Source organism: Eleutherodactylus coqui, chromosome 3 (assembly GCF_035609145.1).
Source record: "Eleutherodactylus coqui strain aEleCoq1 chromosome 3, aEleCoq1.hap1, whole genome shotgun sequence".
NCBI classification, from domain to species: domain Eukaryota; kingdom Metazoa; phylum Chordata; class Amphibia; order Anura; family Eleutherodactylidae; genus Eleutherodactylus; species Eleutherodactylus coqui.
In genome coordinates, this window is record NC_089839.1 from 106,528,742 (window position 1) to 106,544,943 (window position 16,202).

Genomic DNA, 16,202 nt, shown 5'->3' on the forward strand with positions numbered 1-16,202 from the left:
TCTTTGCACATACGCCCATGTGAAGCCTCCCTTAGATGGAATGATTATTGTGCAAAAAATTGTTCAAATGATTAAAAGTGAATGATAATCTTTTAGTCTAAACAAAGGCCAACAACCAAAGTGCTTCATTCATCATACATTTTAGGGTTCCTTCAGATGGACGGACTTGCACGCGTATTTGTTCTCGCAAAATTTGTGCCTGCAATATGCTGAGAATGGAAGCCATTGATATTAACAGGTTTGCTCTCATTTCCCTTTTTTGTAAGCAAACGTTTATGGACAAACACAGCAAGCTCTATTTTTGTGTGCCAAGTCTCCCCATAGAAGTCTATAGAAGGTGCTGAAATGCGTAATACACTGCGCAATTCTGTGAAAATGGGAGCACATCTGAACTTCAATAGGCTAAATAAGCTTTTAAATCACGATGGGGTGTTGTGCGCTCATGTGAACTGACCCTGTGTGCGCAAAAAGTACAGTAAAATGCGCCGATACGCTCGCAAGTCGACCGCTTTCATAGCACAAATACGTTGTGCTACAGCATGCGCAATAGCGTATACCTCTATGTGAAGGAGCCATTATGCAGGCATAAAAATCACCGTTGGCTCGTTCACTTATCATTTGATTTAATCAGCGGTCGTTCAGTCCCTTATCACTTATACAGCGAATGTACGGCAGAGGTACGCTAGGGGACTGAGGCCTCATGGAATCTGGGGGCAGAAAGGGTTAATAACTCTAATAAAAGGTAGATGGAAATGGTTTGTATTGGGGATGGGGGGCAGGGGGTGGCGTTCTAACCTGTTTTTTTAATTGTCACTCTAGGGTCAGCTATAATATGAGGAGTCTGCTATGGAAGCTGGGAAGCCTGGCGACAGAGAATGATTGGCCAAGAAGATAATGGCAGTGACCTATCAGGAGAGAGGGTCTCTGTGTGGCAAAGGCCTAGCAACAGGCTGTGATTGGTGGAGGTTTGAGCGGGAAGAAGAGGGGAGATATCATTAAGTCAAGCTGCAGAATCCTGTCAGTTTTCCTCACAGCATTCAAGGTTGCCCCGCCCACTTGCCCAATGTTTTTTTCGTGATGTGAATGCTTTGTCGCAGCAATTTAAACGGGGGATGTCGCCCGCCTCCTGTGGGTGGACAGAAAGGTTATTAAAAGGACTTTTGTGCTGTAGACTGGAGTATGCAAGACTAAGCCTACAGGTTATAATATATTTGATTTTATTATATTTGGTAGACTTGAGGTGGACGGACTGAGTCTACATTTTATATATTTTATGATATTTAATATGTTTTAACCCAGTTTAAATAAATGCCGCGGTCTTTTAATCCAGATTCAGACTTTGTATGTTTGTTTCTTGTTAAGATAAAAGATATTTGTAGCCTAAGATTCCATGTAAAAGACTGAACGAGCCAACAATGTATCTGCTGTATTAACTGGTTGCCCGAGCGAATGGGTGAACTCGTTTGCTCATTCAAACGATAATTGTATACTACAGACCCTTATCTTTATACCAGACTTGTCCACAACTGTAGCACAACACCCAGCGGTACGGATTAGGATAGGAAGCACCTCCTTATAGCTTTCCTGTCATACATGTTCAAGTTTTACTGCAGGTAGACCTGAAATCCTTAGGGACTTTTCACACGGGATGGAATTGTCCGCAGCTCAGATGCAAATTTTGTCAATTAGTGTGGATTTTGTAGCGTTTTTAATTGCAGAATGCGCGCTAAACACAGGGAATAGAACCCATTGATTTCAATATGTTTGTTCTCATAAGCGCATCTTGTGAGCACAAAAAAAAGGTCCTGCTCTGTTTCTGCGTTTTGTGCAGCAAAACTGCCATTGAAGTCTATGCGCAAATACGGAAGGTGAAGGGTGTGAGATTGTGCAAAACACAGAGAAAGAACACAGCTGGAGATAATTAGCCATTAAGAGCCATTTAATTCCATGAATGGGGAGTGTTGCGTGTGCATATGAACTGGCGTATAATAAAGAACAATAATAAGCGCCACACATGCACACAATGACACACATGCAACAGACTGATTACCCTCTCCAACAGACTGATTACCCTCTCCAACAGACTGATTACCCTCTCCAAATCTTGTTCATGCACAAATACACTGCAGCAAGCATATTTGCGCAAATGCCTGTGACACACCCTAAGGCCTCTTTCACACTGGCGTCATTTTCACGCAGAAGAGGCATGCCAAAAAATTTGTGGCTAAGTGTGCAAAAGAGAAGAGAAAGACATAAACGGGTGATTTCCAGCTATCCAGTCTCAAGCTTTATTAACAGTGAAATTGCCCGTTCACACGATCGGGAGCTGCGTGTTATACAGCATCCGCTGTACAAATGACTGAGAATGACTGAATGATCGGTATTTAAACTGAACGAGCCAATGATGATTATTATACCTGCATAAAATGAACGAAAAGCGAACAATTCATCGTTTGTCTTTCAGTCATTGGCTGCGTTTTATGCTGGAAGATTATCGTTCATTTTCGCTCATTTAATCTTTTGTGGGGTTTTTTTGTGTTAGCATAACCATCCTGTGTAAACGGGCCTTTATTTTTGTCCTGTGTGACAAGTCCCCAGCCAGGAGTTTTACCGGGATTTTGCTGCATCTTTCATCATGTTTGTGTTAGGGCTCGTTCACACAAGTGACCTAAAAGTGCAAAAATTCTGTGCACAAAAAAATCACAGCTAACTTTGCTAAAAATCACGTGAACGGACGATTTGTTTCGATCAAGTTCCGAACTTTAGCATTTAAATCACCCATTCACACGATCTTGAGCTGCATGTTGCAGAAAAAATGCGCTGCTGTTCGGAATCCCCTCCGTCGGTAGAAATAATTTTAAACGCAATGGTTTTTTAGATTTATTTTTTATTTTTTCCTTTTTCTCTTAAGAACTTAGAGCAACAACCTTCACCAAGAGTGCTAGCTTCACATCTTGCCTATGAGAATGTCCCAAAATCTTTCTTCGCGAAGAAGACCAAGGTATAGTATTTGGTTATAGCTACATGTTTACCATAGTATCTAGTTATACAAACAGGTATAGTATCTGGTTATGTATACAGTAGCTGTTACTTTCCATAACCTCTATAGATACTCTATATAGGATGTGTCCCAGTCTGGGATAAGGCATGAGAGAGAATATACAGCATGGGCTTGGGGCTTAGGCTTCTATTAGTAGTAATATTTATAGATTTATACAAAGATATATCCCCTGAGGGGTCTCAGTTTCAGTATCCTGAATCTCCTCTCAGCAGGGCTGATTCGGCACAGGTTGCTGTTCTCCATAAATTAAAAAATCTGCTTTTAGTTTGTATTGTGTCATGAAGCAAGGTTATTCTGCGCAGGTTTAACCTTATAAGGACTCGACAATTCGAGGGATTTTCATCTCTACTTCTCAAAAGCCATAACTTTTTTTTATTTTTCTGTAGACATCGTCATGTAAGGTTTTTGTTTTTTACATGGAGAACTGGAGTTTTTATTGGTACTTTTTTAGGTGCATATAATCATTAGCGTACCATCAGGGGTCGCCATGGTAGCAATGGTGACTGGGCCCCTGCGCTGAGGGGGCTCAGAGGCCTCTCTCCGCCATATACAAATGCACTTTCAGTGCATTAACTGCTGGTGGCACTGTCGGTCGACCCCCCCCCCCACCCCACCAACACCAATCAAGCAGCCGGCAGTGCGACCAGCCGGAGAGGAAGCCTAAGCAGAGTGGAGCAGGATGATGACATTATCTTCTTGATGCTCCTGTCTCCTGCTGTAAGGTGGCCACGTATGTGTGCCCTGCTGTTCGCCTCACCCGGAGAAGTGGTCCAGGCCCTGGGATGTCTGTCTGTCTGTCTCTCTCATTTATCTATCTTGTGTATATGTATCAGGGCTCCCACCCACTGGCGATATTTTCTTTCTTGCACTGCAAGAGCACGAGAAAAATCTTGCAGCGCAAGAAAGAGGCCGGTATAGAACGGGCATATCGCAAGTGCTTTCAATGGGGCTAGCGACAGCCCCATTGAAAGCATAGGGAGAATGCCGTGGGGGAAAATCAATGGTTTCAGCCAAGCCCTGCAGAATGATTATCGGGGAAGGGCTTAAAATATAAGCCCTTCCCCGATTAATCATCAATCAGTGTGGAAAAAAAAAAAATAATTTAAAAAAAAATCTTACTCACCTCTCCTGCGCTCAGCCGAGCCCTCCTGCTGGCTCCCCGGTACTGCTATGAAGCTCTTTCAGCAGTCGGGGATTTAAAAATCCCCACCTCCTGAAAGAGCTGTGCAGATTGGCTGAGAGCTCAGCCAATAACAGCTACTGCTTAGCTATTGGCTGAGCGCTCAGCCAATCACACATAACTCTTAGCTATTCATTCATGATGAAAGAGCTTCATAGCCGTGCCGAGGAGCCAGCAGGAGGATGCGGCTGAGCGCAAGAGAGGTGAGTATGATTTTTTTTTTTTTTTTTCTCGCACTGCGATGCCAGACTTTAACTTTAGAATCGCATCGCAGTGGAGAAAATATCGCCAGTGGGTGGGAGCCCTCACTCTCGTATATCTATCTCTCTACAGCTGGTATAAGTTATACCTCTCCATGTATATAATTAAAATTTTAAAAATGCATCAAAAACACATGTAGTTTTTAAGAGTTTATGTAGTTTCTTAAAAATGTTTGTGGCCTTTGAATACTGCATGTAGTTTTTTTTTTAAGTGTGTTTTTTTTTTGTTTTTTTTTTGTTGTGGTTCAAAAGTACAACAAAAACACGAACACTCCGTAAGGCCACTCTCACACATGCGTTCAAAAAATGCAGCTCAACATCGTGGCATTTTTACCGTAATTTCAAGCAACATTTTTTTGAACACCTCGTACAGCGCTTTTTAATCCATCCCATCATTGTGATGGGTGAGGAGATGCGTTAAATGTGAAAATGAAAAAAATAGATCAGGCAGCTCGATTTAGGTATGCATATGGTGTGAGGCCTAAGCTGAATTTTTGCACTCGGGGCCCCTGACCTTTTAGTTAAACCCCTACACATAATGTTTTATAAAACTTTTGATAGCAGGGAGAGAAAACTCATCAATGCTGCAATTGTTACTTATTTTAATGTCAATTATACAGCATAAATGACACAATACTTTTTTGTTCCTGTGGGTCAGTACGATTAGAAAGATATATATATATATATATATAAATATATATATATATATATATATATATATATATTTTAGGTTTTTCCAATTTTTTGAAATTCTTATTTTTACATCACTGCATTGCTAAGTCCAATAACTTTTTTTTTTCCATGAGCGAAGGTCTGTGAGGAATTGTTTTTTTGTGTCACAAGCTGTAGTTTTTATTTGTACTATTTTGGGTTACATATGGCATTTTTGATCAATTTGTGCTTTTTGGGAGGTAAAATGAACAAAAAAAGCATTTTGCCTTTTTTTATGTTTTTGCTGGCATGCTAAATAGCATGCTGAAATTAATAGTACATGTCATCACAGACATGATGATGCCATGTATGAGTGATTTCTCCATGCTCAAATTAATAGTACATGTCATCACAGACATGATGATGCCATGTATGAGTGATTTCTCTATTCACCCTATTTGTATAATGAGACCAATTGCTTAAGCATCCACCATGGGGGAAGGATGCCCAATATACAAGGTGATGACTGCTGATTGGGGAGGGACAGGATTAGGGAGTGCATGTTTAAGATAGGGGGCAGGAGCATGCACAAACCCTATGGACAAAGGAGGGAGCCAACAGGGGCAGAGGAATGCTGTGCAACATGTGACAGTCGGTGGCATATGACTGCAACCTTATAAGCAGATGAGCAGCAGAGATGCGCTGTGAAAGTAGTAAATTTTCATGCAATAAAAGGTCATTATAAAATTATCTGTAACAAGCTGATATACCCGGCTTCGACCGAGTTCATTTGGTACTGGTGTTTATCTGGTGTTTACACGGAAAATCTTATGAAGTCGTGGTTACTTTAGAGATACCGAGGAAAAAATATGTTCACGATTTTGCATAGTTCTCTGCATTACCCAGGAAACACCACGTGGAGGTAACCATGCGACGTATCCTTTATATAAAATGACATCAGGAAGTGAGAGAATTAGATTACGTATGTAAAATTTGGACGCTAATTCTTTTGCACTGAGAATTGAATAATCGAGTTGGGACCCATTAGCTTTTCCTATTTATGACCTATTCAATGCTCGTGCCAAATTTCAAGTTTCTATGACATCGGGAAGTTGGAGAATGAGTGAGTCAGGGCTTTCGTCATATATGATCTCCTGCAAGCAGCACTAATAACAAAACTATATATTTTTTTACAGATCTTAATCATCATGCGGAACCCAAAAGATGCAGCTGTCTCTTATTACCACTTCACAAACAACCTCCCAGTGCTCCCCACGTACAGCTCCTGGGACCTGTTTTTCAAGGACTTTATAAGTGGAGATGGTAATTTATCAATATTTGTATTATGTAAAAAGACTTTATGTTGCAATAGTTCTTGATCCCTAATGTACCATGGCTGCTTAACCTTTTCATAACCGAAGGTCACTGATGTGCCTGCGTCTAGGTCACATTCTGCAGTTCTGTTCTCCTTTTAGAACAAAAAAACATAATTTTTTTTTTCCCGGTGACACATCTACATGACGATTTGTGTTTTGTGGGATGAACTGTATTTTTCAATGGTACCATTTAATGTATTATAAATAATGTATTGGAAGATTTTTAAAGATTTCAAAGTGGTACGAAGTGAGGAAAAAAACCACAATTGAACCATTTTCAGGGTTTTTTATTTTTCATAGTGGAGTAACAGTCACATTTTATCGTATTCTGCGGGTCAGTATGAGTACAGCGATACCAAATATTAAAAAAAATATATATAGAATCCTATATTTGAAAAAAGCAAAAAGAAATTTCTGTCTGTTGGCAAATTTTGCATCCCGCTGCGCAATATTGTGTACGAAAATAGCACATGTTAAACTAATTGTCCATTGAAATCAATGTGAGCGTGCTTGCGTGCACAAGTAGCAAGGGCATGTACGCACCAAAAAATGAAACTGGCCTTGGGGTCCTGACTAATTGTGTCTGTTCTCCGCTGCAGTCCTCTTCGGATCATACTTTGATTATCACCTCGGCTGGGACAGACACATAGACGATGGGAATATCTTGGTACTGACATTTGAGGACATGAAGGCGGTGAGTACGGGTGTTTTACACTGCCAGTAGTAGAAGGAAGGGCTTGTGTTCATCAGAACTAACTTAAAGATGCATTTTGCCTTCAGTTTTCCTCCAGGATGAACTTGAAAATTGGGGCATTAATTTCCACAAGCGTGGCTGCAGGTCGCTCATGTGGACTCGGGTCAAATTATGCAAGTTTTTTTATTTTTTAGTATAGAAAGTGGATTATAAGCCACATTGCACTCTGTACAGCGTCGTAATAAGGCTCTCATTGTTGTGGAGATGGCCTTCCGTATTAGATGTCCGTGATCTCATATGGACGCTAACAGAGGTCATTGCTGTTAGAGTACATCTTAATTTGAAAGAAAATTGGCGTGATCTTTGCAGCCTTGTACATGTAATCCAAAGAAGCTTCCACAGAGAGCATGAGACTCCATAATGGGAGCTCTGTTGTGTGCATGAGGTGCAAATGCAAGAATAAGGCATTACACATCTATTTCCTCTTAGGCCGGATTCACGCAAACATATTTGCGTGCGCAATACGCAGTGAAAAGAACAGTTAAAAAAAGTTTAACTCACCTAGAAGAGCCATTCGTCTCTTCTCTCCAGACATGGCAGTCATTTTCTCTGTTCTGGAGGCCGGGAATTGAAAAATCCCTGCCTCCAGAAAGCGCTGCCTCTAATTGGCTGAGCAATGTAGCCTATCAGAAGCAGTGCACAGCTGTCATTGAATGATTGGCCACAGCATTCAGCCAATCAGAGGCAGCGCTTTCTGGAGGCGGGGATGTTTCAATCCCCAGTCTTCAGAACAGAGAAGATTGTCGGGGCTGGAGAGAAGAACCAGATGGCTCTTCTAGGTGAGTTAAACTTTTTTTAAAAGCTTGCTATGATTTTCAGGGAAGGGCTTATACGAGGGGCTGCTGATAAGTCTTTGGCCATACCCAGAAAGAAATGAGATAGGAAGATGAAACTTTACATTTATTCCACATACTTTCCACTGATGTTAACACACTTCTTACATCGGTATTTCAAGTTCTGTAAGCCTCGCAAAAAAGATTTCGTTTGTGCCTCAAACCAGTCATCCGTAGCAGCCATGGTATCAGAAAAAGTGTGAAATTTGGTCCCCTTGAAGTGTTTCTTTAGGTTTGGAAACAGATGATAGTCGGAGGGAGATAGATCTGGTGAATAAGGTGGGTGGTCAACCAGTTGTAAGCCTAGCTCCACCAGTTTTGCTGTGGTCGCTTGTGCAGTGTGAGCGGAGGTGTTGTCTTGCAGGAACAAGATTCCTTTGGACAGCTTGACGCGCCTTTTGGCCTTTAGAGCTGCCTTCAATTGGTCCAAAAGTTCAATGTAATACCTTGCATTGATGGTGGAACTATTTTGAAGGTAGTCCACTAGCAGCACACTCTCCTTATCCCAGAACACAGACGCCATCACTTTAGTGGCTGATTTTTGGACCTTGAACTTCTTTGGGTGAGGAGAACCATTGTGCCTCCACTCTTTTGACTGCTCCTTGGTTTTTAGGGTCATGCAAATCCAGGGCTCATCCATAGTGACCTGTCCATTCAGGAAGTTCTTATCAGTCCGGAAACGCTGACAAATGGACCGGGAAGTTTTCACCCGCATGCTTTTCTGACCTGTTGTCAAACATTTGGGGACCCACTTTGCAGATGGCTTCTTCATGGTCAAATGTTCATGGATAATGACACAAACACGTTCACGTGAAGTCCCCATGATGTCTGCTATTCCTTTAGCTGAAATTCGCAGATTCTCCAGTATGAGGTTGTGCACAACATCGACGATCTCTGGAACAACAACCTCTCTCAGTCGTCCAGGACGTTCCTCATCATTGGTGCTGAAGTGTCCCGCTTTAAATTTGGCAACCTAGTTCTTAACTGTTGAATATGAAGGGCATTGATCCCCCAATGTGTCTGACATATCACCATGAATATCCTTCACGGACTTTCTTTACAGAAACAAGAATTTTATCACTCCTCTGCTCTCATTTGCTGTGAATATCGCCTTAGACTCCACCATTTTGTTTTCCTGACTGCCTAGATCACTGTTGCCATAAGCTACAAACACAAAATTTTGAAAACATATATTAGAGACATAAGGCTTTCATGTGATGTAACATTTGTTACCATAGAAACAAAAAAAACCACAAAGCCAAAGACTTATCAGCAGCCCCTCATATTTCAAGCCCTTCCCCCAAAAACGATTGCTGCAAACCCACTGCTTTCAATGGAGCTGCAGCAGTGTCAGCCCCATTGAAAGAAATGGGATAGCATCATGGGCTTCTGCCACAGCTGTGACAGAGGATTTCTTCCTGAAGGAATCCGCAGCCATAGCTGTCACAGCTGTGTCAGGGGAGCGCAGTGTTCTCCCTATGTTTTTAATGGGGCTAGCGCTACTGCTGCTGGCCTCATTGAAAACAATAGGCGATATCATCTTCGCAATGCGAGATTACATTGAAAACATCGCAAATGAGAATGAAACCATTGAAAATCATTGGTTTTCTTTATCGTGCGTTTTTACTCACAATCACATTGCAAGGCTATCGTATAGCAAGTGGGTTTCCACCTTTAATGTTCTAAATGTTCCTGAAAAAGGTCTGCCCCCCCTCCGTCTCCTATGGCAGAAAAGGGCACATGTCGCCTTTATCCAAGAAACACCTTTCTGACAATATTTCATACCCACACTCACAGGTGCGCATTTCCCGGATGTCTATCACAGGGCATACCTGGACTCCAAACCAAAGAGTGTCTTAATTCCAATCACCAGCTCAGTCACATGGTAACACCTCAGGACGCAGCAGGACAGCGCGGGTAGATGATTGTTCATGAAGGATAAGCTAGCCAACATGTTGGTCACTTTGGTTGCTGTGTACTAGCTCAACTCCGGCCAGATTTCCTTCTTAGAGAGGGTCCTGGAGGAATTCAGAGAGGGCACCCTGATACTGAAGGGGGGGGGGGGGGGGACTGGAACATTCTACTAGACCCAGTATTAGACTCATCCAGAAGGTCAGGGAGTTAACCAGCATCCACATATCATAGACTATGCGAAACCTAACATAAATACCAATTGATGGATGTATAGCGAATCCTATATCCATCCTCCAAAGACTATACGTTTTCTCACCTCCCCCCACAATTCTTACTCTAGAATAGACTATTTTCTGATGCAGCACACAAACTTATCTCTCCTCTCAGGGGCAACTATCAACAGCATCTCTTTCTCAGATGCCCGTATCACCATGTCACTAGTTTTTCCTTCAACACTAAATAGGGCATGGTATTTTCAGCTTACTGAATCTCTTATCCAAAACCCCTTCACAAAAACGGAGACCCAGAAAGCGCTGGAAGACTACTTCTACAATAATGCATTGCCTGACTCAAACCCATTGTCTGTCTGGGAAGCACACAAATGTGTCATAAGGGGACATCTTATAAAGATAGGGTCCTGCATTAAAAGGGAGAACCTTACACCTTATTGACCTTCTGGGACGCAGATACTAGAGACGACACACAAGACCACCTTAGATAGTACAGTAGTAGCAGAATAAGCACAACCGAGGGCTCAAGTTTACTCGCACATCCTATCACAGGCTAATTTACTCTTCTATTTATTCTTACGACGCCACACATCTCACTCTCCAACTTAATAGCAGAATTATGATTATATGCACAACTCAAAAGTCCACAGCACTGAATATATCACTACCCCAACCCCTAGTAGCAGATCTGAAGGAGTTTTTCTCCTTCCGATGGTCTAATGATCTCATGAAATACCTGGGCATTAAATTGACTGTAAATACAAAGGATCTTTACACAGTTAATTATCCAGGCCTGCTTAGTGAAATAAAATCAGACCTGAGTGCCTGGACAAAGGGTCTATTTTCTTGGCTGCGGAGATGCACAATATTTAAAATGAACATTTTACCTAAATTCCTGTATTTCTTTCAAGCCTTCCCAATCACCATGCCATCTCAATTCTTCAGACACTTAAACTCCTTAATAGACAAATTCATCTGGGCAGACAAACCGACTCGTGTATCCTGCTCCACACTGAGACCTAAATCAGTGTGTGGGTTGGACCTTCTTGAAGTTAGGACATACCACCAAGCATCTAACTTAAGGCCGAGCAGATGATCGCTCAAAGATCACTCAGACGATAGGTTGAGTGACAGATTTGAGCGATCATTTTGCATAAACTATTAAGTAGCTACTCAGCTACTTAAGTACCAATTAAGTGTGCAAATGAAGCCTTCAAGGCTAGTATCTGCGCTCAGATCCTTTGTTCTCCACAGGAAAGAATGCTATCAGCACTCCACATGGAGAACTTCTGATAAGAGTGAACTATGATTTTTAGGTTGGACTGAATTTAAAGATCAGCTAGCAGTGCCCGAACAGCGCATGATAGACGCACATTTAGACGCACCGATTATCGCTAAAATGATCGTCAATTAGCAGGGTTTTTTATTTTATTTTTTTTAAGCGATCATCAGCTGATGTAAATGGGCCTTTAGAGTAGTGGACTGGCATAGACACAGGGACACCAAACAATGGATATCCATAGAAAGAGAAGCTTTGTCAATGCCCTTAACAGCATCACCGTAGATAGAAAGTGGCCTTCCCCTAGAAGCTAGAGACCACCCAACAATTGGACCTACTATGGAGACAATTCTTAAAGTATGCGAGAGACCATACTTCTCCCCAGCCCTTCTCCATTATTCCCAATCCTAGGATACCCTGCCTTTCCCCCTGGGCTGGAGATAAGAGTCTTCAGTAAATAGATAGCAAACAAAAGCTGCAGGAAGCTATTCTCTGGAATACTGTGTCCAGTTCTGGACACTCCGCTTTAAAAAAGACATTGACAAACTGGAGCTAGTTCAGAGAGGAGTTACCAAGATGGTGAGCCGTCTGCAAATCATGTCCTATGAGGAACTGTATAGGATCTGGGAATGTTTAGCTTGCAAAAAAGAAGGCTGAGAGGAGACCATAATATCTGAAGGGCTGTCACAGTGCAGGGGCATGAGCCCTATTCTCATTTGCACAAGAAAAGACCAGAAGCAATGGGATGGCGGGTTCTGTCTGGGAGCTTACGCCACCCACACATTAATATATATTCCTTCCACTTGGTTCGGCAGTAGAGAACCAGATGGGCCCATCTGGTTACCAGTTTCATGTAACCCATCAGCAATGTGAAACATGCATTATCAAGTTTGTTTTGATTGCTTGCTTATACAAAAGTAATAAACAGTGATAAACTGGATGTTTTGGGAAAAAACGAAAAATCGTATATAAATTTATAAAAAAATATATATTTTAACAAAAGGACTAATGCTGTACCGATCCCACGCCAAAGCTTCCCTGGTCCCTTGCTGGTTTGTTTTTACTGGACTCCAGCAGTGACTTAGCTTGTCCATACATGACTTTCACGACTAATCACTGGCTGTAGTGGTGACAAGTGGACACTATTGTCAGCCAGTGATTGGCTCCAGTGATCACGTGCTGAGAGGACATGATATTGCTGGGGCTGGTTAAACCGAAACTGGCGGTGAACCCAAGAAGGGTCAGCGCAGTTACAGGATGGGGTCATCCTGTAAGGAGTATTACTCCTTTTGTGAGTTTTGTTAAGACTTTAATGCTTGAAGGTACAGAAAATGGTCAGTCTGCCCTTTTGATATAGTACTATTTTTATTAAGTTTTTATTCAAATTTTTTTTATACACTTTTGCTATTTATTCTCTCAAAGGATCTCCCTGCAGAACTGAAGAAAATTAATGACTTCTATGGGTTAAATCTGACTGATGAACAAATCCTGCAAATTGAAGAGAAAACTATTTTTAAGTCCATGAAAGAAAAATCTAGTAATACACACGGAAAACTTGCTGATGCTTTCTTCCGAAAAGGTAAGTAGTTAAAGCTGCTTCTTAGGCTAAATTTGTACCAGTTGTTTTCCCTAAAAAAAAGTCAAAATTTTATTTTTTTTGTCCATGTTCTCCCCATTTGGGTATTTCTTTTATATTTTTGTATGTATTAAACTGTACATTAATTTATATCAATAAAAAATACAGCTTGTCCTGCAAAACCAAGACCAGAACTAGGAGACTGAGCAGACAGAAGACTTGTTTGCTAAAAAACAAAATGATATGGATTTTATTTTATCATTTAGTATTATCATTCTCCAGGTTCTCTTTACTAACAAACTTTTATATACTTTTCTATGACTGTCCAATAATTCAGAATAGACTAATTTCAGATTATAAATAATTAAAGGGATATTCCAGGCTTTTACTATTGATGACCTACAATAAGGATCGCTCCTCAATTGTTGATCGTGAGGAGTCTGCTGTTTACACCAATCGACTGATCCTTCAGCCTGCTGTCAGTGCAGTGGAGCCCGATGTCATCAGTGATTGTAGGAAAGACTTCAATCTCATTAAAATCAATGAAAGTGATGCTTTCTATTCTGCTTCTGGCTCCTCATTTCTATTATATTACATCCATGTCATGGTGTCGGTGGCACAGTGACTTCTGATTTTGCGTTGCACTTGCCTGTTTCTTTCCGCCTTGGCAGGCAAGGGTTATTAAACATTCTGTTTGCTGTTTAGTTGCTGGGCTGGTCAGATGATTGATAGCTCATCCAACCAGTCAGTTACTTAATTGGTTTGTTTTTGCTATTGGGCTGCAATGATTGATTGCCCGGCCAATCAGGATCTTTCTGCTGCTATGTAGTCCTTGACACACCCTACTGATTATAGCATCTATGTACCTGCCACATGCTGCGCCAGAGAATTGTGATAGTTCTCCTAGGGCCATTGTGTTATTTTAGTTTGTCAGCTTTGGTTATTTAAGTCTATTAGCTTCAGGGATTTAGAATCAGTGCATTTGTAATCAGACATATTTAGTTAATTTTGATATCTCTATCATAGTGTGGTTGTCCTTCTCAGGTCGGGTGCTCTGCTTCAGGGTCTGGTCTAGTTTGGGTAATTCTGTCATTTTAGTTCTTGTAGTTCCTTGTTTTTAGTTACATTCAGTTGTACCACAATTGGTCAACTCCAGTTCTGTAAACTAGTCGTACCAGACATGACACTCCTGCCTTGACCCCTGATGACGTCCTGTCTTAGTGTACTGACAACATTTGGTTGATTGATGGAGATCCAGAAAGACAGACCCCCATTTATTAACTATTGATGAACTATCATGAGGGCAATTCATCAATAGTTAAAGCCCGGAAGAACCCTTTAATATCAGATTAAAGGAATTTTACTGCACATATTTCATGTACCTTTTTGTACCCACGGTGTGTCAAGTCCGTGAGTACGCAGAGATCTGAGGGAATGTATAGATGACACTCTTTAGTATGCGTACATGGCACCATGGACCTCCCGAAATGAAGTATTCAGCACTAGTTTAAAGAAGGACAGTAACCAGTAAGATGGAGATGCCTCACCAGTCCGAGAGTTGAGGCATATTGTTATCATGGAACGCTAGTTAAAATGTATGCAACATTCAAGTACCGAGCCCTCCTGGAGCAGAAATAGTATGCCGGATTTAGTTCAGTAAAATTATATTTTTATTTTTAAAAAATCTGACCTCCGTCTGTCAGCGGCTGCATGATCCTGAACCTGTTGTCACACCACCGCCGGCGACTGTGATATACTTTTCTGTAATTGTCCAGTATTGCAAATATCTTGCACTGGTAGTGAATATTACTGTATTCGCTCATAATAACACATTCAATTTGCTGCCTCATGCCACTGAATGTGAGAGGGATTTACAATCCTACAATTAGAATGTTTTTTACGTTTGAGGTCTGTATCCCTAGTAGTAGTAATACATTAAAATCTATTTTTTCTTTTTATTTCAAGGGGAAATTGGGGACTGGAAGAGTCTCTTTACTGAGGAGCAGAGCAAGGAGGTGGATGCCAAGTTTGAGAAGTATCTTGCAGGAACAAAACTTGGAGAGAAGATAAATTATCGCAAATTTTGTACATTCTAATTAAAACATTAGATTTAAAGTGACCTTCTAGGCTTGGAGAAACAAAGATGGCCGAACTGCTTCTCCGACTACTCGATGCACACTGTGCACAGTACACATGGGTAGTCCAAGACACTACATGCTGCTCATGTGGAAAGCTCTTGTTAATCAAAGCAGGTGTAGTGCATAAGACTAATGAGGTATACTATCACACATGTGCATCAGCAAGTCAGGGAAGTGGTGCAGCCATCTTTGTTTGTCCAGAATTGGAGGGTCACTTTAAATTTTCTATTCCCTTTAATGTGTAAATGATTTAATAAAATTTCTCTTTCACAGCTAGTTTCTTGTGTAGTATATGTACATAGGCTATTAGCAGCAGGATCGTTTTTTTTTTAAAGAAGTTCTAAAATGCGACAGATCTCTTTTAATTTGCACATGGGCGGATTTGCATTGCAGAATCTGAGCGGGCATCCGCCTCCAGATTCCACAGCAAATGCTGCCCATAGCATGCTATGAAAAAAACACTTTTTTTTCCTCTACATGAGTGGATATCAATTACAATTTTTCCCATGCTTAGGAAAAAAATCGTAATGTGCTCTATTTCTGTGCGGATTCCGCACGGACTGTTTCCATCCGGCCTGCAGCCCCTCCACAATGACATTGTGGAAAGGTTGCGGATTCCGTCTCATCACCTAGCGACAAGGCAGGAAAAGCGGTGATTTGAAAAAAAACAAACCTGAACTGCGCATGTCCGACAGATCACCGTGCAGACTATCATCTGCAGTACAAGAAAAAGAAAAAAAATCACAGGTATGCGCCGCTGTCTGCTCAGCACAGGGTTATATTCCGCTACGGGATCCTGCATGCAGAATTTGACCCGACCCTGTCCAGCCAACCTTGGTAATGAATCTACTGGACAAGTTGATTTCTAAGGGCTGCAATAAAACTTTTAGAGTCGATTCGCATTTCACATTTTCCGCAGTGGAAAGGTTTGCTATTAAAGGGGATGAGAT

At 41.3% G+C, this 16,202-nt stretch overlaps 1 protein-coding gene across 2 annotated transcripts in view; it reads left to right on the forward strand.

Annotated features, from left to right (window-relative positions):
* The window catches only part of LOC136620886 (sulfotransferase 6B1-like), a 31,155-nt gene extending 15,627 nt beyond the window's left edge, over nucleotides 1–15,528 (forward strand). The window contains exons 3-7 of one of the 2 annotated variants that reach the window (XM_066595938.1): nucleotides 2,912–3,001; nucleotides 6,349–6,475; nucleotides 7,128–7,222; nucleotides 12,961–13,117; nucleotides 15,080–15,528. In XM_066595938.1, coding sequence (XP_066452035.1) covers nucleotides 2,912–3,001; nucleotides 6,349–6,475; nucleotides 7,128–7,222; nucleotides 12,961–13,117; nucleotides 15,080–15,210 — 600 coding nt within the window. In that variant the 3' untranslated portion in view covers nucleotides 15,211–15,528. The remainder of the gene's footprint in view (nucleotides 1–2,911; nucleotides 3,002–6,348; nucleotides 6,476–7,127; nucleotides 7,223–12,960; nucleotides 13,118–15,079) is intronic. The other variant, XM_066595939.1, reaches the window with a different exon arrangement.
* The last annotated feature ends 674 nt before the right edge of the window (nucleotides 15,529–16,202 follow it).